Here is a 22,449-nt window from a genome sequence, read left to right as displayed (position 1 = left end):
GGCTTGAGAAGGCCCTGCCTAGTATTGAGTAAGACGTGCCTAGTATGGGCCAATAGGCCTGCTGCAGTGTTCCTCCTTTCTAATGTTCTTATGTAAACAATGGGATACCTTCCTCAGAGAGCGCAGCGACAGAAATGCATGTATTATTGAAGAGATCAAGTGGCAACAACATCGTAGTCAGATGAAAGGTCTGGTTGGCAGCTGGCAGGTTCAGTCTTGGTCCAGCCGGCCACCAGGTAGGAGGTCTTCTCTGCGCTCCGTCTCTCTTAACTTTCACTACACCCTCTAACACTTTCAAATTCAGTGCCCCTTTGGATATTAGTTTTAAGTAAGCACCTGTAGTCTAGTTATTAACACAAGGTGTGTTTTCCTTGCTCTCAAGCTTAGTCAAATTAAGTTTGACGCAGTTAAAACTTTTAGCCGCCAAAACTTTTTTAACCGGAGATTTTAAGTTGCCGTTTAAGATTTTTTTTTGTAAGTTTATTTTTTTCCATTGGTTTTGTGTTGGATTTTATGTATGTTAGGTTTTTGTTGTATTGTGTGACTATTCTACTCCAGCTGCAGCATAAATACTTATGTTACCATTCTGACGTTCATCTGAGGTACTGACACTACAGCATCAGTGCTGATACCACAATACTGACACTACAGCATTAATGCTGACACCAACAGTACTGACACTACAGCATCAGTGCTGATACCACAATACTGACACTACAGCATTAATGCTGACACCAACAGTACTGACACTACAGCATCAGTGCTGATACCACAATACTGACACTACAGCATTAATGCTGACACCAACAGTACTGACACTACAGCATCAGTGCTGATACCACAATACTGACACTACAGCATTAATGCTGACACCAACAGTACTGACACTACAGCATTAATGCTGGCACCAACAGTACTGACACTACAGCATTAATGCTGACACCAACAGTACTGACACTACAGCATCAGTGCTGATACCACAATACTGACTACAGCATTAATGCTGACACCAACAGTACTGACACTACAGCATCAGTGCTGATACCACAATACTGACACTACAGCATTAATGCTGACACCAACAGTACTGACACTACAGCATCAGTGCTGATACCACAATACTGACACTACAGCATTAATGCTGACACCAACAGTACTGACACTACAGCATCAGTGCTGACACCAACAGTACTGACACTACAGCATCAGTGCTGACACCACAATACTAACACTACAGCATCAGTGCTGACACCAACAGTACTGACACTACAGCATCAGTGCTGACCCCACAATACTGACACTACAGCATCAGTACTGACACTACAGCAGTGCTGACACCAACAGTACTGACACTACAGCATCAGTGCTGACACCAGCAATACTGACACTACAGCATCAGTGCTGACACCAACAATACTGACACTACAGCATCAGTGCTGACACCAACAATACTGGCGCTACAGCATCAGTGCTGATACCAATACTGACACTACAGCATCAGTGCTGACGCCAACAATACTGACACTACAGCATCAGTGCTGTCACCACCAACAGTACTGACACCACACCAGTAGTACTGACACCACAGCAACAGTAAAAGGGCAAGATGGCGGGAATACATTCAAGAAACAGTCGGATATGGGTGGAGGGACAAATAAATGCCCGGTCCTGGACCGGGCCGCGGGGCGTTGACCCTGGAAACTCCCTCCCGGTAGACTCCAGGTAGCAAAATTTGAAATTTTAGACGGCGGCCGAGTGTTAGAGATTCGACCCAACATGCACAATTAGGTGAATACACCTAGAACAGGGGTGGGAGTGTACACAAGCAAAATAGTATGAGAGAAGTGCGGTGCACTCAAGCTCTGGGTTAAAAATAGAAGGGAAGTTAGGAAGAGAGAAGTATAGTTAAACCAGAATATCAGGCATCAACTCCCTGGATATATATAACTAGGATAGTACATACCTAGGAGATGACTAGGATAGTGCATCTGCAGTTCATGGGTAGGATGACACACCCTAAACATTTGGATAGTACTCACGCAGGATATGATTGTTGCAGGTACATGATATATCATGTATATACAATACCGACAAGTTCATACGTAAGGCACATGAGCAACACTATCAATCTATTGACTAGACGTTTCGCCTGCGCTGCAGGCTTTGTAAGTCGAATACAAAGATGAATGACACTCCTGGAGATATCAGCGTTTATGGGAGACAAAGTAAGCGAAGTGGAGATGTAGTTTGATGTAATCAGTTCGCCAGCCTAGGTGCACGGTGATCAGCCTTAAACTAAAGCAGAGGCAACTGATACTTGTCTGACACTGCAACACGATGGTATGTGAATAAAGGGTTTAGACTTGTGCAGCGGGTATCTTTATTCAGGAAACGTTTCGCCAGCCAGTGGCCTCTTCAGTTCAGCGCAGAAGGTGAAAGATGAGGAGTTGGAGGTAATCAGTCCCTCAGCCTGGAGTCGATATGTTCGATCTGATGAACTGAACACAGTGACTCCAGGCTGAGGAACTGATAACCTCACACTACTCATCTTCCACCTTTCTCTGCATTGGACTGAAGAAGTCAGTGGCTGGTGAAACTTTTCCTGAATGAAGATACCCAGGATGTTATCTTGGTAAAAGAGATGTCTTCAGCAGCTGTTGCTAACACTTGTTTAGCACAATGGTTCTCATCCTATTTTGGGTCTCGGCTTCTCTATCGCAGATACCCCTCATCTCCACGCTCCCCTTTGCATAAAATTCTAAGTGTTAAAACTAAAAGAAGTCCTTTATTTAAATATGAAAATTGAGAAAGTAGTTTTCATTCTTAACTTTATTATGTTTAACTGTTCAAAAGAGCTTAAGGATAAACTCGTAAATGAACGAAAGTATTCTTTATTGTTGCTCTGGGTTCCCTCCCCCCTGGAAATTACTCAAACCCGAACCACTGGTTTAGCATAACTTGCTGCCACTAGCGGCCCAGCTCACCTGTGACCTCATCTTCAAGCTGCTACACATCGCTTCCTGCATAAAAGCCTCTGGCTAACTACTGCTTTAGTCTAAGAGACTGATTATCTTGCATCTAGGGTGATGGACTGATTACTTCAAACTACATTTCCGCTTTATCTGCTTTGTCTTCCACCAACGCTGATATCTCTAGGAGTGTGATTCATCTCTTATACTGATGAAGCTGCAGCGCAGGCAAAACGTTTCGTCAATAAAGATTCCTAGTGCTGCACTTGCCTTAATTATCATGACTATTACAGCACATGCAAAACATGACTAGGAAAACACACATACTCAGGGCATGACAAGGATAGCACATGCAGGGCGTAACCAGGATAGAACACAATACGTACATGTACAGGATAGCATTCATGATATGACTAGGATACGACACGGATTTCACTAGGATTCGACACTCAGAACTAGGACACTCTCTCTCTCTCTCTCTCTCTCTCTCTCTCTCTCTCTCTCTCTCTCTCTCTCTCTCTCTCTCTCTCTCTCTCTCTCTCTCTCTCTCTCTCTCTCTCTCTCTCTCTCTCACGCACACATGCATGAGAAAACATGTAACTGGCAGTAGTGCTAAGAATGCATGTAAGATGCCAAATGTTCTCACACACGTACACACACCACGCAAACAGGTAATTACATGAACAGCCACATATAGGTTAAAAAATACGATAAAATAAACAATAGATGTCTTAGCGTCATCAACAGCTCTGTTCCTGTAGTTATAAACAGCTAATTAGACGTTCACTTTAATTAGTAAATATCATAGGGTTTAGGAAATTAGAAAATAATGCCGGTCGATTGTTGTTTTATGAGGGCGAAGCCTGGTGAAATGACCCGATCCCCGGTAAAATAAATCGTAAAGTGCAGTGTGGTGTCTACACCTAATTTAGTATTCATATATTAGCTGGATAGCTTCCAGAGATTTGCAAACGAGCCTAGACTCAGAATAGGAAAATATTCTAAGAAGAGTCCAAAGAAACTGAATCTCGCATCATTGAGAAAGTGAAGAATTAGTAGAGATATAATAACTACTCGGTCATTGGCATAACAGAGACCGGCATCAGATAGAACAAGGGGTCAAATGACAACTAAAATCCCATAAGAACCACGGGAATGTTACGAATACTTACTTCAGTTTAAGTGTAGTGAAACGTTAACCGAGCTAGATGAGGAGGTGGTGGAAGTGCAAATTTCATACATAATTTGTGTAAATATGATTGTTTTGAGGATGCTGGGAACGAAAAAGTCAATGGTTGCTTGTTAATAAAGAGGCGGGCAGCAGTAGACTCACCCTACGCACTCACCGGTTTCCTTTAACCATACATAAATAGTTCCCGTGGCAGTCTATGGGAACGTGCCTCAGACATCTCAAGTTTCATTATATAAATATAACACTTTAGGCATATAGGTTATTTTGTCTTTCTCAAGTGTCGGGTGTCAACTGTTGAGAGGAACACTATTTAATAACTTGAAATTGGAGAACATTATAGTGGTTTAAAAATATTAAGAGGAATTATATTAATCTGAACAGTTTTATCAAATCACTAATAAAAGCGGCAGTAATAAGATTGATAATGACTACGAGGTATGGGATGCAGTACTCGCCTAGTTGTGGTTGCAGGGGTAGAGTCATAGCTCCTGGCCCCGGATATAATATGGCCGTGTGATATAATGTGAAAGTTAGTTATGTCGATGATGCTCAGTTATGTGGGTACGGGGTATGAATCTGTATTTTTTTATGTTAAATCATATCTGTAAATACAGTGTATGGGGTACGTAAATAGATGTGGATAATAACAGTACTGCAGTAGGCCTACTGACACATACTAGACAGGTCCTAATTACACCTGAACATATGCAGTTCATCTGTCAAATCCATTTTTTAAACTATTCAAAGCATTCGCTTTGAGTAGTTTTAAAAATGGAAAAACTGCTTACCCGGCAGTGTGTTTCACTCGCCTGCAATTCTTGCTAAACCAGTGCTTTCCTATTTATTTTTCCAAACTGCTTAGGCAGCGGAAATACTGTTGGGAGTTTTATCTTAGATGTTTTAAGTACCATATTTAAATATATATCCTTTATGCCTGTCTTCCACTTTGTACACTTTTAGTCATATCCCACTTTCAAGAGAGTGTAGGTTCAGTGTTCTTAATTTATCCTATTATGGCGGTCGACCATGTGTGGGTGTGTGGAGTTAATGATGTAACCAAGGCTAATATATCCCATACAGCGTGGTGCAGGATATGGTTGCAAACATTAGTTATGTGGCTACAGGGTGGTGCAGGCTATAAATTCTAACCTTTGATTGGGTGGGTACACCCGGTACATAAAACACGTGCAAGACTTGGATATCTAATTCAGTCGAATAGAGAGGTGGTTCATGCTTGAGACAGTGGAAGAAGTGGAAAGGTAATTTCGAAGTGCTTAGTCCCTCAGCCTGAGGTGTTAATCCCTCTGCCGGAGGTGTTCACTCCCACATGTCTTATTCATCAGTTTGTCGGTATTGTATACCATAAATAATAATAACACCCTACACAGAGTGTAGGTTATAACTGTTAGTTGTGTGTGGGTACAGGGTGGTGTAGGCTATATATGTTAGTTTTTTTTCGGTTGGGTGCAGATTGATTCTGTGAATACGGGGTGGTTAGGCGACCACGCCTTACTACCCTGTACGAGTCGGGACATTTGAAGACTGGTTAATTGCTCTAGGGTTCAGCACTCTCATAACTAAGTCTTGCCCTGGGTGACCGAGATATAACGAGTTTTTGTTTATGCTGAGGGTAACTCCGTCTAGCAAAACAACCAGTAAATAAGAAAGTCAGACGTTTGTGTTCACTTTTATGTGTGTATGAAAGAATAGGTACCTATACTAAATGTATTCAACAAATAATTATTTTTTAGAAAAGATAGTATATAAAGATGTCAGGCTATAATATATCTCGTTAGTTTAGTGTTGAGTCGATGGACAACAATTTGAAATATACCTAGACGCGAAGATTAAAGGGTTTTGATAATTTTAGCTCATCATCATTATTATTATTATTAATATTATTATTAGAAATGCACAAGTGTGTTAACATTTAAATGGATAGTCCAGAGTTAATTACAGCATATCAATGAAGTATATATATATATATTGTTAACAACAAAATAAAGGAAATTATTAACTTGAATTAAATTTTGTGCCATGACATTCGCTTTAATCACTGAATTACGATGAATACGAGTAAAATTATCACAAATATTATGTCGGCTCTATCAGACTCATGATATATAAGAACATAATCACAAGAATAGAGGAGCATTGCAGTGAGCCTATTGACCCGTACTAGGCAAGTCTTTCTCAACACACAACTCATCTCATTCATATATTTATCCAACCTATTTTTGTAGCTACTCGAGGTGCTGACTTCTATCATATTTGGCAGATTGTAACACTTATTTGCAACTCTGTTTACAAACCATCATTTTTCCCTTTCATAATGTAAATTTATTCAACTCAAATATATTGTTTCGAATTATTTTATCTACCTGTCTTTCACGTGTATTATTCAGTCATATCTATTTTTCTACGTTTGTCAAATGAGTACAAGCTCAGGCCTCTTGTCCTTATACAGCGGATTAATTTTGTCATTTTTTATCTAGTACATTTCTAATCAATCTATAGTAAAGAGGACAGAACTGAGTTGCATAATCTAAATGAGGCCTTCCTAATAATGTTCAGTCCTGTAGAATAAACGTTTAATTCTTCTTGCTTATATTTATAGATATGAATCTAGCCGTCTCTTAAGTCTTACTTCGGACGCTGAGGCACTGCGGACTTGATTTTAGATTTCTGCTAACCATGACACCCGCGTCCTTTTTAAATTCTGTGTAATCAAGTTCTGTATAACATAGTTTGCAAGAGCTAGGGTTATTTTCACTCATAAGAACCAAGACTTTGCACTCGTTTAAGAATTATTTAGGAAAGTTATTTGTTCCTTCAGGCCTAGGATGCCAAGAAACTGGAGTTATTTCTCCTACCTTGGATCAAACAGGATTGCCTCCCATTCCCTAGGCGCTGTATACCTCTCACAGATTTAACACCCCACTGTGAACATAATAAAGTTCAAAATACAAAAAAGGAAGTTATTGAGAGGTTTTAAACGGGGGTAAAAATGGTGTGCCATATTTAGTAACATTAGAATTATTGTTGGTCACGATGTACTGGTGAATATTACTAAAATTATTAAAAAATATTATAAAGGCAATAAAAGTTAATGGTAGTGTTGGATCACAGTCAGAAAAGTTGTGGCATATTTACAGATAATACTGTTGTTATGAAGTGAGGGGTTGGTGGTGGTGCTAGCGGTGGTGATGGTGGTGCTACTGCTAGTGGTGGTGGTGGGGTGTTGCTAGTGGTGGTTCTGCTAGGAGTATGAATAAGGAGGATAGTGTTGATTGTGCTAATGATGGTAATAGAGATAGCGTTAGTGGTGGGGGTTCTAGTGATGGTGATAAGACATATGCACAACACTTCGCTCTCTGTATTGCTGAAATGTTTCGCTTGCACATGCTTCTTCAGTCGAATACTGGAGACAGTAAAAATGGAGAGGTGATTTTAAGTTAATCAGCCCCCAGCTTTGACAGGTAGTCAGTTTCTTTGCCTTGAGATAGGTAGTTAGCCCCCACTTAGTCTCTAGACTAGAAGTGGGGGGGAGGGTGTTGCCGCTAGTAGTAGTGGTGGTGGTGCAAATAGCGATGGTGGTACTGGTGGTGGTTAAAATATTTACTGGGATCAATAAACAACAATATGTAATATAAAGATGGAGGACTTCGCAAGACTCGACCCGGTGTCTCATGAAACAAGCGGTTATGCTAGGCTGCCACCTCCTCAGCCAACATTAAAACATAATGCAACGTTTGTACATTTTATTTAGGCTACGTTTTGTTCATACAATGTACATACCAGGACAGTACTCTGAGTATACTGTATATAGACTACAAGAAGTGACAATAGCTAAGATATTGGGTTTAAAGTAAAAGATAGTTTAATGTTTTAGATTTTAAGTGATGGCAGTGTTGTGGGATCTCAACACGATTCTTGCTAATACACTGAGCCACTGAAGGTGCCCCTATTTTGAGTGTGTTGGTGACTGGTGTGAGAGAACCTTAACAAACTTTACCAGGCCAGCTTATAGAGGCTGGAGTGCTGGCCTGCTAGTGTAGGATTGGTTTGCCCTTCCGTGAGCAGATGTTACATGTTGAGGATTTGACAACGTTGATGTTACATGTCAAGGACTTAAGTTCTCAGCTACGGTGAGAGCCCTTCATTGGAACCAAGTCAGTCCTAACCATATTTTTTTTTAAGTCTCTGGCCTGTTGTATTTTAATGTTGAGGCGGCTGCCTCGTTATTCGCGTGACAGTAGACAAAGTCCCATTTTATAGTGATGGGAAAGCTCTAAACCCATAGAGGTCATACGCTGCCGATAAGAAGACACTGAGATGCGCGGCACAAGAGGTGAGAGGGGTAAAAGTTGCAGTTAAAAACAGGTGAGCCAAAAGGATATTAGGGAATATTTTTTCAATCTCAGGAAAACAAGTGGAATGGTAAGGAAGTGGAGGCAAACACTATGCACAGTCTCAAGAGCAGGTACGATAGTGCCTAAGCGACCAAGAACCAACAGTGCCAACGAGTGTAGTGTAAGTGGTGGGGCCAGGAGCCGAGAATCGATTCCCACATATAACTTGAGTACTTGATAAGTATAGAGCCTGGGGAAATAGAAGGTAATTAGGTTCGATCCAAGGAAGTGGGTGTCTCCAATTCCTTTGATCAACAGGATATTCCTGCTGAAGGGATAAAGCGCCATAGTTCTTTGTTTCGTTACATATCACAGTAATGTGGATATTCAGTTGAAAGCTGCGAATATAGAGACTTTTGTTATGGCTCAAGGCAAGCAGGCTAGCCAACATTTCTCATTGAGTAACGGAGACAGGGGAAGGAGCTGGGGAAGGGGTGGGGTGAGAGAACTACTGCAGGGGAAGGTGAGGGATTAGACAGCTTGGGGTGGGGAAGTGGCAGGTAACCTTCTCGAGCATGTCCAGGTAGACACAGGTGGGAGCCACAACACCAGTGCTGTAACACTATCAACAAATACAGAGAACTTCAACAAAGGGTGAGAGGCCCTCTTGGTGCGTCAGGTTATTGCAGAATGTCAGGCAATTGTACCTATCAGGCTATTGTGCAACATGTCAGGTTTTAGCTAGTTATTAATAAAGACAAACAGCATTTGGAAACTTTATTAAGACGAGGTTTTGCATGCAAAACAAGCTGTACCAGGTCTGATATCAATATAATAATGGTATACAGTACCAAGTAAATAAGACGCATGTGCAACAATTAGGGATCTTTGATCATTCTGGATCGTTTCTCCTACACAGTAGGCTGCATCTTTGCCTCTCCATATTGAAGCTCTTCCCAAACTTCAAGGCTGAGGGGCTGATTACCTCATTTTTTGTATATAATTCTTAATATCATGCCATTGTATGGATAAAGCCACTGGCTGGCGAAACGTGTACAAATGAAGATACCCAGGTGTTGCACATGGGTCTAATTCTTCATCGTTGAAACCTATCACCAGTGATACAAGTGAACAGGAGGAGTGTTTACCGAGTGTCAAAATGAGTAGGATAAACAAAGAGTACTACTGTATAGCAAACAGTGACAAGATATTTTCAAAAGCCTCGGATTACTAATAACAGCGCCAGCGTATCGATAACAATGAAAGAGTATTACTAACCACGCTAAATATTACAAACCGTTAAAATATTACTAACACTGCCAATATAATTAAAAGCGCTAAAATATTTTTAACAGCCTCAAAATAGTAGTAGCACTATGAAATTAGTAGTAGTACCATAGTATTGGTAATATTACCATAATATTGGTAATATTGCTATGATTTTGGTAATATCTCTAAAATATTGAAAATATCACCATAGTATTGGTAATATTGCCATAGTATTGGTAATAACACCATAGTATTCGATAGTGTGGATAGACACAATAATTCTATTGGTTAACGGCAGTAAGAAAATTTTTGTTGTTGATAACCAAGATAGCAAAAAATATTTGTATGGTAACTACTGAACTACAGTTGTCAAGTTCACACATGCAGTATCCGATTCCCATAACGGTGTCAGAGCGTGTTTGCAGCGGTAACCACCCCAAATAATAGACTTTTAACAGTATCAACATGAATCTGAATCCTTCCTATGTAAAGACATAAAGAACAGATTTTAGCGTACGGCGTTGAAAGAACGGAGAATACCAAGGACAGGTGCCGTTTTTTTTTTTAGGTACCGACGGAGAAACAGTACTCTTGCCGTAAACAAAACTCAAGACCTAGCCATGGACAGGGCTACGAGGGCGTTGACCCCCCCTGGAATACCCTCTAGGTATACGTAATATGCCCGTTCAGTTGCTGCAACGAAGGGAACGACGAGTAAGCAACAGATTGATTCACCGGTATCCTAGTAGCTGACAGTATTGTGGCTTAAAAAAAAAGTTACACAGCTGCCCCTTCAGTCGTATATGGGCGGAGACTGGTATCTAGTGAACTTTACTACCTGACTTACGTAACTGTTTCCTCTCTTAATAAACCTGTGTGGTCCAAGTGAATGTCTATGTACATGTTACACAGACAAAAGAATCCCTTTGTCTGTGTAACATGGCTTAAATAGCAACGCTCTTCTTGCCGAATAAGGCAAGCGAAAATTTGTGCATGCAATAATTTCGCAAAAATCATTCTGAACTTAACGAAAAAAATATATTTAATTGTGTTTGTTTATTATTAAATTATTGTAAACTTATTTAAAATATATTTAGTTGGATTAGGTTAAATTAAATGGCGCTTGTTATAATAAGATTAGGTAAGTTTTCTAAGGTTCTTTTGGTACAAAATTATTAATTTTTACATTAACATAAATGAAAAAATGTATATCTTTAAACGTATAAGAGAAAATTTTAGAAAGGACTTAATTTTAAATGAGTTCTTGCTAATTCACTAGTTTTACCTATTCGGCACATTATATATATATATATATATATATATATATATATATATATATATATATATATATATATATATATATATATATATAAGCTGACCTCAATTTAGGGACCATTAGCTAGAGCTCAACGTATGCACACACCGTATGTATGTACCGTTTCCCTTTCTCTCTTGTCTATTTTTCCCTATCTATGTTCCCTCTATCTCCCCTTCTCCATACCGCTTTCTTCTCTTTTTCCTCCTCGATTACATCCTCTCTTTGCCTTCCTACTTCCCTTGGTGCTCTTCTCCCTTATCCCCTGTGCCCTCCCGCCCCATTGTCCCCCTGACAACACATTCCCAAAACATACTTATCCCAGCCGTCAAAAAGTTAGTTTCATAATGAATATATATACAGTGTGAATGAAACATCACAGACATCAACTGGCATGATTTATATATCCGAGAACCAATGTGGTATAATAATGCTTGGTTGCCACTCTGGGGGCTACTGTCTTGTTTGTTGTTGTGGTGGTGTACTGTTTGTTGTGATGCAGTGTTATGGTGTATAGTGTTTGTTGTGGTGTATAGTGTTGTGGTGGTATATAGTGTTTGCTGTTATCGTGGTGTACAGTGTTGTGGTGCAATGTTGGTCTTGTAGTGTACATTATTGCGGTATAGTGTTGTGGTGCATTGTTGGTCTTCTAGTGTACATTGTGGCGGTGTAGTGTTGTGGTGCACAGAGTTACGGTGTATAGTGTTTATTGTGGTGTACAATATTTGTTGTGGTGTATAGTGATTGCTGTTGTGGTGTACAGTGTTTGCTGTTGTAGTGGTGGGTGTACAGTGTTTGTGGTGCAGTGTTGTTCGTGTTGTGGTGTACAGTGTTGGTGTGGTTACACTGTTTGTTGTTGTGTAGTATTGGTGTGGTTACACTGTTTATTGTTGTGTAGTGTTGTTGTGCACATTGTTGTGGTGGTGATGTACAGTGTTTGTTGTTGTGTATTGCGGCATTTTCATTATGGTTGTGCTTTGATGGTATAGATTGTTTGCTTTTTGTGGTATAGATTGTTTGTTGCTTTGTATTTGTGGCGTAGATTTTTTTTGTCTGCAGTAGACTTACACAGCGACCACTGTGCTTGTGGTGCTTTACTTACACAGCACCCACTGTGTTTGTTAGACTTACAGCACCTACTGTGCGTGGTGTTGGACTTACACAGCACCCACTGTGTGTTGGACTTACACAGCACCCACTGTGTGTTGAACTTACACAGCACCCACTGTGTGTTGGACTTACACAGCACCCACTGTGTGTTGAACTTACACAGCACCCACTGTGTGTTGGATTTACACAGCACCTACCGTGTGTATTGTTGGACTTACACAGTACCCACCGTATGTTGGACTACAGCACCTACTGTGTGTGTTGGACTTACATAGCACCTACTGTGTGTGTTGGACTTACATAGCATCCACTGTATGTGTTGGACTTACACAACACCCACTGTGTGTGTTGGACTTACACAGCACCCACTGTGTGTGTTGGACTTACACAACACCCACTGTGTGTGTTGGATTTACACAGCACCCACTGTGTGTGTTGAACTTACACAGCATCCACTGTGTGTTGGACTTACATCCACTGTGTGTATTGGACTTACACAACATCCACTGTGTGTGTTGGGCTTACACAGCACCCACTGTGAGTGTTAGACTTACATAGCATCCACTGTGTGTGTTGGACTTAGCACCCACTGTGAGTGTTGGACTTAACACGCCATCCATCATAAGTCGTGTTTTGGTCTGAGGGGAAAAGGCGTTCATCCATTTTGCACCGATACATAAACAAATTCGGTATCTCACACTGGGTGTAGCCTTGCCTTGTTTGTGGTATGTGTTTTGTATACCACCAGTGTACACCTCACTATTTACCAAACTGTATGTACATCCCTCTGTTTATTACACACCCGAAATGACCTGAAAGTGCTTATATATCGGCCATTTTGAAATGGTCACTAGGCAATATTTTCTTCAATATTACATATGCACTATACACACTTATTATACACTATGCAGACGTAATACCCACCACAAACGCTTGACATACACAACATACACTTGTTACACATTTGATGCATTTTCCCCTTAAGTCACAAGCTCTTTGCTAGTTTTTGTGTAGTAATTTTTCATAATAAAGTCCTTATGCATCTAGAAAGTAGTTTTTCATAAAACACCAAATTAATTCTTGTCTAAGAATCACGCTTTGCCTTCATAAATATCACCAAAGTTAAGTTCTGTGATGTGGCTAGAAACCTCTTTGAAAGAGGCGTCACATTTCACAAATGTAAATTGTTTCATGTTATGTTGATTTTTTGGTGATTATCATATGCCTCTTTGATTACCCTCAAGGAACGTTCCTTGATGTTGGTGAGGGGCTCTTGATCTAGGGAATTGGGTCTGTTCCAGTTCCCTGAATTAAACCTGAATACGTATCTTCCACATCCCCCCAGAGGCGCTGTGTAATCCTACGGATTTAGCGCTTCCCTCTTGATTATAATAATGTAGTACTTACTGTCTGTTTGTGAAGAGAAAATTTCTACCGGAAAAATTAGAGTATCGAAGACACGACACAGGTGCACAGTAAAGCTTTTATTGTGACAGCTCTACAGAGAGCGAAAGCTTATCAAAGCTCTATATGCCTTTGTGTCCAGAAATAGAGTATCCTTTCGGCACCGCATTTTTCTTAGTCTGCTCTTGGTCTCTGTTGATAGCGATAAGGAATCTTAACCTATTTTCTCTTGTCCATTTATGACCTTATATGTGGTAATAGTAATTTCTTAATTCTTACAATAAAACAAGGTATTTTTAAAGTTTTTTGTTCGTACGAGTTTAATTTTTTTTTCTCTCCTGCTGCAAATAATAATAATAGTTTTCTAGCTTCGTAACCCATATTTTTGTTGTAGCTACGTAAGTCACTTTATGTACATTTCTGTGTTTAGGAGTCTCACTAATTTAAAACGTCTAATAATTCTCCGTGTCTCTGTAGTAACATTACAGAAGGCTACAATATAGTTAACACTTTCTGATTTTCTCCTCCACATGTTAAAGAAACCATCCTAATATTGCGTTCACTTTCTCATATTTGTGCTTCTCTCTCCCATAATCAGCTCGAGTGAGTGGGAACCCGGAAAGTTTATGAAACCTGGATGGCTTGAGTGGGAACCCTGAACATTACTGAAACCACTTGGACAGCTTGAGTTAATAGGAACCAAAAGATTCCGGAAATATGGACAGCGTGTGAGTGAGAAACAGGAAGATTCCTGAAACTTGGTCAGTCTTAGCGAGTTAAAACTGATAAGATTCGTGAAACCTGAAAAAAAGGCGAGGCAGTGTCACCCCGAACACTGCGGGCGTTCATGCAGCAGTGAGCGACGCTCCATCGGTGGTTAACAGTCGTGTTGCATAACTCTTCCTTCACGGTATCAAACTCCCACGGTGCTCAGTGAATTCGTATTACCGTCAAGTGTTGCTCGCCTACTGCTACGATGTAGCTGACTACTCTGCCAAATAGTTGTGTAGTGCGTGTTTAGTGACTACCTGGCCCCCGCCTCTCACGAGATAGTCAACTAAAGCTATCACGAGATAGTCAACTGAAGCCAGGTGTAAACTTAACTTTATCCACCGAGATAACACCAGTGGGACAAGAAAGGGGTTAAAAACAACCCGATCTGGTTACTTACAGCCCAGTGTTGCCACCAGGTCTTCAAGGTCAAGAGTTCGTACTGTAGCACTCAGGAGGACTTGCAGGTATACGCAGGTCACCAGACAAGGATATCACATCACCAATAGAGCACCTACCGTACCCATAATACACCTGTGTAAGAATATCATCATCAGTTAAGCTACTCAAATAGCAGCCTTACTGCCACTGTGTGTAAGGGTCACCAAGCTACAAGGTCACCATGAGAGTAGCAATCATCTCCGCGCTGATTCAGCTGCTCACCATCACTTCTTCAATAGGTGAGTACAGGTTTAATTATCATAATGTTGAAAGTGTCAGTACCTGAGGCTGTAAATAGATATTTTTAGAATTTTCCACTGAATGCATTTACAAAACTGAAATTTCTTAATATTTTTTTTTAATGTTTATGCTTCACTCATTATTTATGGTTGTTGTTTCTGATCATTTTCCTTGTATTAATCTGTGCCATAGTAGCGGCTGGTTATTATTACTCACGTATCTCTCTCTTATTTATAGCTCTAGGCCTTTCGTGTTGCAATCAACACATTAGGAGTTTGCAGTGTTGCAGAAGGGGATGAAATCCGAACTCGGATTTCATCCTCTTCTGCAACATTGCAAACTCCTAATGTGTTGATTACAACACGAAAGGCCTAGAACTATCTTTCAACTTCACCCGTGTTTGTTTTGCATCTTGCATCGCTTGTTCGCGATTTTTTGAAACATGATGCACAATTGATATTATAATGTCGGGGTTATCGGAATAAGAACCTAAGAAATGGGGAACATTGCAGCAGTCTTACCGGCTCATACTAGGCATGTCCTTAAACCCAATTCCACTAACAACCTATTTTCAATGCTATCCCAAGAATAAGCTTCTGTAACCCAATTAACTCATGTGCAAGTCCCACTCAAATCTAACTCCTCACTCATGTATTTAACCTATATTTGAAGCTATCAAAGGTTTTAGCTTCAGTGACTTCTTGAAGAGATATCCTCAGAATCTTATTTATATCTCCTTTATGTTTATCTTCCACTTATACATTTCAATCATGTCACCCTTTATACTACGTCTTACAAGGAAACGTGGGTTAAGGGCTCTCAGTCTTTCTTCGTATGGAAGATTTCTTATGCAGTAGATTAATTTTGTCATCTCTGAATGCGTACACACGCATTCTCTCTTCACTTCCCTATTCCTCATTCATCACATCATTCCTCTCTTTCCCCAATACTCACACACACACCAGATTACTAATTTGGAGAAAATAAAAACAATCTGACTCTTTAGTCAATAACCGGAAGATGAAAGCCTTTGACAACGTGCAAGACCGGATAGGTAAAAGTGAAGCTGCGACAGGTGAAGCAGTCAGGTGACTGGTGAAGCAGCCAGGTGATGGGTGAAGGAACCAGGTGACTGGTGAAGCAGCCAGGTGATGGGTGAAGGAACCAGGTGACTGGTGAAGCAGCCGGGTGATGGGTGAAGGAACCAAGTGACTAGTGAAGCAGCCAGGTGATTGGTGAAGCAGCCAGGTGGCTGATGAAGCAGCCAGGTGGCTGGTGAAGCAGCCAGGTGGCTGGTGAAGCAGCCAGGTGGCTGGTGAAGCAGCCAGGTGGCTGGTGAAGCAGCCAGGTGGCTGGTGAAGCAGCCAGGTGGCTGGTGAAGCAGCCAGGTGATGGGTGAAGGAACCAGGTAACTGGTGAAGGAACCAGGTGACTGGTGAAGCAGCCAGGTGACTGGTGAAGGAGTTTAGCGGGAGTTAACCACCTGGGCCAGGCAGGGCAAAATTAGCACACGGGATATAATGAGGTTTACCTGATGCCTAGCAAAAGCCAGGTATGACAGGTGAATGAATGTCTGTGGATTAGGGAAGGTGAAGCAGTTCCTTGAAAAACACAGGTGAACGAATTTCATAGTTCACGCCCCTTAATGCTTTTGCCACCGGAGTGAAGCATAGGTGTATGTTTGTGAGTGTTATTTATTTACATATCTGTAGATAGAGTAGCAGAGCTATGATCTTGGTTGTCTGTCTTCAGCGTGTGTGTGATATCGCAATATTCAAAACAACTACTGCGAGAAAATAGCGAACTTCCAAGGTACACACACACACGCAGACACACACACGCAGACACACACACACACGCAGACACACACACACACGCAGACACACACACACACGCAGACACACACACACACGCAGACACACACACACAGACACACACACACACACACAGACACACACACACAGACACACACAGACACACACACACACGCACACACACGCACACACACACACACGCAGACACACACACACGCAGACACACACACACACGCAGACACACACACACGCAGACACACACACACGCAGACACACACACACGCAGACACACACACGCAGACACACACACACACACACGCAGACACACACACACACACACAGACACACATCAACAGCAGCCAGCATGGTTTCAGGGACGGGAAATCCTGTGTCACAAACCTACTGGAGTTCTATGACATGGTGACAGCAGTAAGACAAGAGAGAGAGGGGTGGGTGGATTGCATTTTCTTGGACTGCAAGAAGGCGTTTGACACAGTTCCACACAAGAGATTGGTGCAAAAACTGGAGGACCAAGCAGGGATAACAGGGAAGGCACTACAATGGATCAGGGAATACTTGTCAGGAAGACAGCAGCGAGTCATGGTACGTGGCGAGGTGTCAGAGTGGGCACCTGTGACCAGCGGGGTCCCGCAGGGGTCAGTCCTAGGACCAGTGCTGTTTCTGGTATTTGTGAACGACATGACGGAAGGAATAGACTCTGAGGTGTCCCTGTTTGCAGATGACGTGAAGTTGATGAGAAGAATACACTCGATCGAAGACCAGGCAGAACTACAAAGGGATCTGGACAGGCTGCAGAACTGGTCCAGCAATTGGCTCCTGGAGTTCAATCCCACCAAGTGCAAAGTCATGAAGATTGGGGAAGGGCAAAGAAGGCCGCAGACGGAGTACAGTCTAGGGGGTCAGAGACTACAAACCTCACTCAAGGAAAAAGATCTTGGGGTGAGTATAACACCAGGCACATCTCCTGAAGCGCACATCAACCAAATAACTGCTGCAGCATATGGGCGCCTAGCAAACCTCAGAACAGCATTCCGACATCTTAATAAGGAATCGTTCAGGACCCTGTACACCGTATACGTTAGGCCCATATTGGAGTATGCGGCACCAGTTTGGAACCCACACCTAGCCAAGCACGTAAAGAAACTAGAGAAAGTGCAAAGGTTTGCAACAAGACTAGTCCCAGAGCTAAGAGGTATGTCCTACGAGGAGAGGTTAAGGGAAATCAACCTGACGACACTGGAGGACAGGAGAGATAGGGGGGACATGATAACGACATACAAAATACTGAGAGGAATTGACAAGGTGGACAAAAACAGGATGTTCCAGAGATTGGACACAGTAACAAGGGGACACAGTTGGAAGCTAAAGACACAGATGAATCACAGGGATGTTAGGAAGTATTTCTTCAGCCACAGAGTAGTCAGTAAGTGGAATAGTTTGGGAAGCGATGTAGTGGAGGCAGGATCCATACATAGCTTTAAGCAGAGGTACGATAAAGCTCACGGCTCAGGGAGAGTGACCTAGTAGCGATCAGTGAAGAGGCGGGGCCAGGAGCTCGGACTCGACCCCCGCAACCTCAACTAGGTGAGTACAACTAGGTGAGTACACACACACAGACACAGACACACACACACACACACACACACACACACACACACACACACACACACACACGCGCACACGCACACACACACACACACGCAGACACACACACACACACACACACACACACACACACACACACACACACGCAGACACACACGCAGACACACACACACACACACACACACACACACACACACACACACACACACACACACACACACCACACACACACCACACACACACCACACAGACACACACACCACACAGACACACACACACACACACACACACACACACACACACACACACACACACACACACACGCAGACACACACGCAGACACACACACACGCAGACACACACGCAGACACACACACACGCAGACACACACACACGCAGACACACACACACGCAGACACACACACACACACACACACACACACACACACACACACACACACACACACGCAGACACACACGCAGACACACACACACACGCAGACACACGCAGACACACACACAGGCTAAGGAAGGAAGGAGGAGAGACAACAGGAAATGACCGGGAAGTATGTGAAGAACTCAACAAGAGATTCAAAGAAGTGTTCACAGAGGAGACAGAAGGGACTCCAGAAAGACGGAGAGGTGGGGCACACCACCAAGTGCTGGACACAGTGCACACAACCGAGGAAGAAGTGAAGAGGCTTCTGAGTGAGCTAGATACCTCAAAGGCAATGGGGCCAGATAACATCTCCCCATGGGTATTGAGAGAGGGAGCAGAGGCGCTATGTGTACCCCTAACAACAATATTCAATACATCTATCGAAACAGGGAGATTGCCTGAGGCATGGAAGACAGCAAATGTAGTCCCAATCTTTAAAAAAGGAGACAGACATGAAGCATTAAACTACAGACCAGTGTCACTGACATGTATAGTATGCAAAATCATGGAGAAGATTATCAGGAGAAGAGTGGTGGAACACCTAGAAAGGAATGATCTAATCAACAGCAGCCAGCATGGTTTCAGGGACGGGAAATCCTGTGTCACAAACCTACTGGAGTTCTATGACATGGTGACAGCAGTAAGACAAGAGAGAGAGGGGTGGGTGGATTGCATTTTCTTGGACTGCAAGAAGGCGTTTGACACAGTTCCACACAAGAGATTGGTGCAAAAACTGGAGGACCAAGCAGGGATAACAGGGAAGGCACTACAATGGATCAGGGAATACTTGTCAGGAAGACAGCAGCGAGTCATGGTACGTGGCGAGGTGTCAGAGTGGGCACCTGTGACCAGCGGGGTCCCGCAGGGGTCAGTCCTAGGACCAGTGCTGTTTCTGGTATTTGTGAACGACATGACGGAAGGAATAGACTCTGAGGTGTCCCTGTTTGCAGATGACGTGAAGTTGATGAGAAGAATACACTCGATCGAAGACCAGGCAGAACTACAAAGGGATCTGGACAGGCTGCAGAACTGGTCCAGCAATTGGCTCCTGGAGTTCAATCCCACCAAGTGCAAAGTCATGAAGATTGGGGAAGGGCAAAGAAGGCCGCAGACGGAGTACAGTCTAGGGGGTCAGAGACTACAAACCTCACTCAAGGAAAAAGATCTTGGGGTGAGTATAACACCAGGCACATCTCCTGAAGCGCACACCAACCAAATAACTGCTGCAGCATATGGGCGCCTAGCAAACCTCAGAACAGCATTCCGACATCTTAATAAGGAATCGTTCAGGACCCTGTACACCGTATACGTTAGGCCCATATTGGAGTATGCGGCACCAGTTTGGAACCCACACCTAGCCAAGCACGTAAAGAAACTAGAGAAAGTGCAAAGGTTTGCAACAAGACTAGTCCCAGAGCTAAGAGGTATGTCCTACGAGGAGAGGTTAAGGGAAATCAACCTGACGACACTGGAGGACAGGAGAGATAGGGGGGACATGATAACGACATACAAAATACTGAGAGGAATTGACAAGGTGGACAAAAACAGGATGTTCCAGAGATTGGACACAGTAACAAGGGGACACAGTTGGAAGCTAAAGACACAGATGAATCACAGGGATGTTAGGAAGTATTTCTTCAGCCACAGAGTAGTCAGTAAGTGGAATAGTTTGGGAAGCGATGTAGTGGAGGCAGGATCCATACATAGCTTTAAGCAGAGGTACGATAAAGCTCACGGCTCAGGGAGAGTGACCTAGTGGCGATCAGTGAAGAGGCGGGGCCAGGAGCTCGGACTCGACCCCCGCAACCTCAACTAGGTGAGTACAACTAGGTGAGTACACACACACACACACACACACACACACACACACACACACACACACACACACACACACGCAGACACACACGCAGACACACACGCAGACACACACACGCAGACACACACACGCAGACACACACACGCAGACACACACACGCAGACACACACACGCAGACACACACACGCAGACACACACACGCAGACACACACACGCAGACACACACACGCAGACACACACACACAGACACACGCAGACACACACACACAGACACACGCAGACACACACACACACACACACACACACACACACACACACACACACACACACACACACACACACACACACACACACACACACACACACACACAAAAAAAAAAAACTAGTATCTTACAACCCACCACAGTACCTAGAAAGACTTGCAAGACACTAACCTATCTTTATTTTCACAGGTTATAATATTGTTTGTCAAGAAGTTGAAATTTAGCTCATAGTCAGGAGACAGTATAATAATATCTTTATTTACTACAAGTACATGTACAAGGTATACAGTCCTAGCTGACAACAATGACATACTACTATATAGAAAGTCCCTTGTTATGCTCCTCATTTCGGGCAAATAGGTCAGTGTCCCAGGATGCGACCCACACCAGTCGACTAACACCCAGGTACCCATTTTACTGATGGGGAACATAGACAACAGGTGGAAAAAAACACGTCCAATGTTTCTACTCTGGCTGGGAATCGAACCCAGGCCCTCGCCGTGTGAAGCGAGAGCGTTAACCACCAGGCCACCAGAGCCCCCTAATTGTATAAGAATATACACGATATATGCACTTGTAGGTTCAGTAAGCTGGTGCTTTTGAACATTCATTTCTCTTATCTGGAAAAATGTTAACTACAGTTATGTAAATTAAACCAGGTAAATTACGATATTTTATGTGACGGAAATTTTAGAAAGGCTAGGTTAGTATTGGCGCATAATTAAAAAGTAGTAGAATTTTGGTTCACTCTTTTTCCCGAAAGGAAGAATGAAGGAGGAGTTGATTTATACATACATACATATATATATATATATATATATATATATATATATATATATATATATATATGCACAACAGCCACTGTGAAAAAATAGTGAAATTCAAAGCGCTCTCGTGACTTCTCACATTATCAAGGAACTATAGTTCCTTGATAATGTGAAAAGTCACGAAAGCGCTTGGAATTTCACTATTTTTTTTCACAGTGGTTGTTCTGCATATTGTGATATCACCTGTTTACTGTGATCTTATTGTATATATATAGGAAAAAAAATGTGAGCGCTTTCTTGTGCTTACACACGCATCTTCAGAGGAATAATACTTTGTTCTCTTGACTATAAGCTAAAATTTAAATTGTTGAAATTAAGTTAGAGTATTACTTAGGAATATAAGGATAGCTTGCGGAAACGATAATATTTTGCTAGTGTTAAATGGTCACCTTATTTCTAGCATCACCATGTGTTAGTCACATATTCTGGACCTCTAACACTCTTATTAGATAGTTCCTGAGCCGTCATCTAACAACCTTGTTAGACAGCCCCTCAACCACAGTATAACACGCTTGTGAGAAATAGTATTTCCTGGGACACCTTCTAACAGCTTTGTTAGACCGTACAGTACATGGGTACGCACCGTGAATAAGGCGTAGTC

General features: G+C 42.3%; 1 protein-coding gene across 1 annotated transcript in view; it reads left to right on the top strand.

Moving 5' to 3' along the window:
* Nucleotides 1–202: 202 nt before the first annotated feature.
* Nucleotides 203–22,449, top strand: part of LOC128697923 (uncharacterized) — a 651,973-nt gene continuing 629,726 nt past the window's right edge. Inside the window, exons 1-2 of the mRNA XM_070099541.1 lie at nt 203–236; nt 14,210–15,062. Coding sequence (XP_069955642.1) covers nt 15,005–15,062 — 58 coding nt within the window. The 5' untranslated portion in view covers nt 203–236; nt 14,210–15,004. The remainder of the gene's footprint in view (nt 237–14,209; nt 15,063–22,449) is intronic.

The sequence above is a fragment of the Cherax quadricarinatus genome, chromosome 68 (genome assembly GCF_038502225.1).
Source record: "Cherax quadricarinatus isolate ZL_2023a chromosome 68, ASM3850222v1, whole genome shotgun sequence".
Lineage (NCBI taxonomy): Eukaryota > Metazoa > Arthropoda > Malacostraca > Decapoda > Parastacidae > Cherax > Cherax quadricarinatus.
This window is presented reverse-complemented; position numbering and strand designations above follow the sequence as displayed.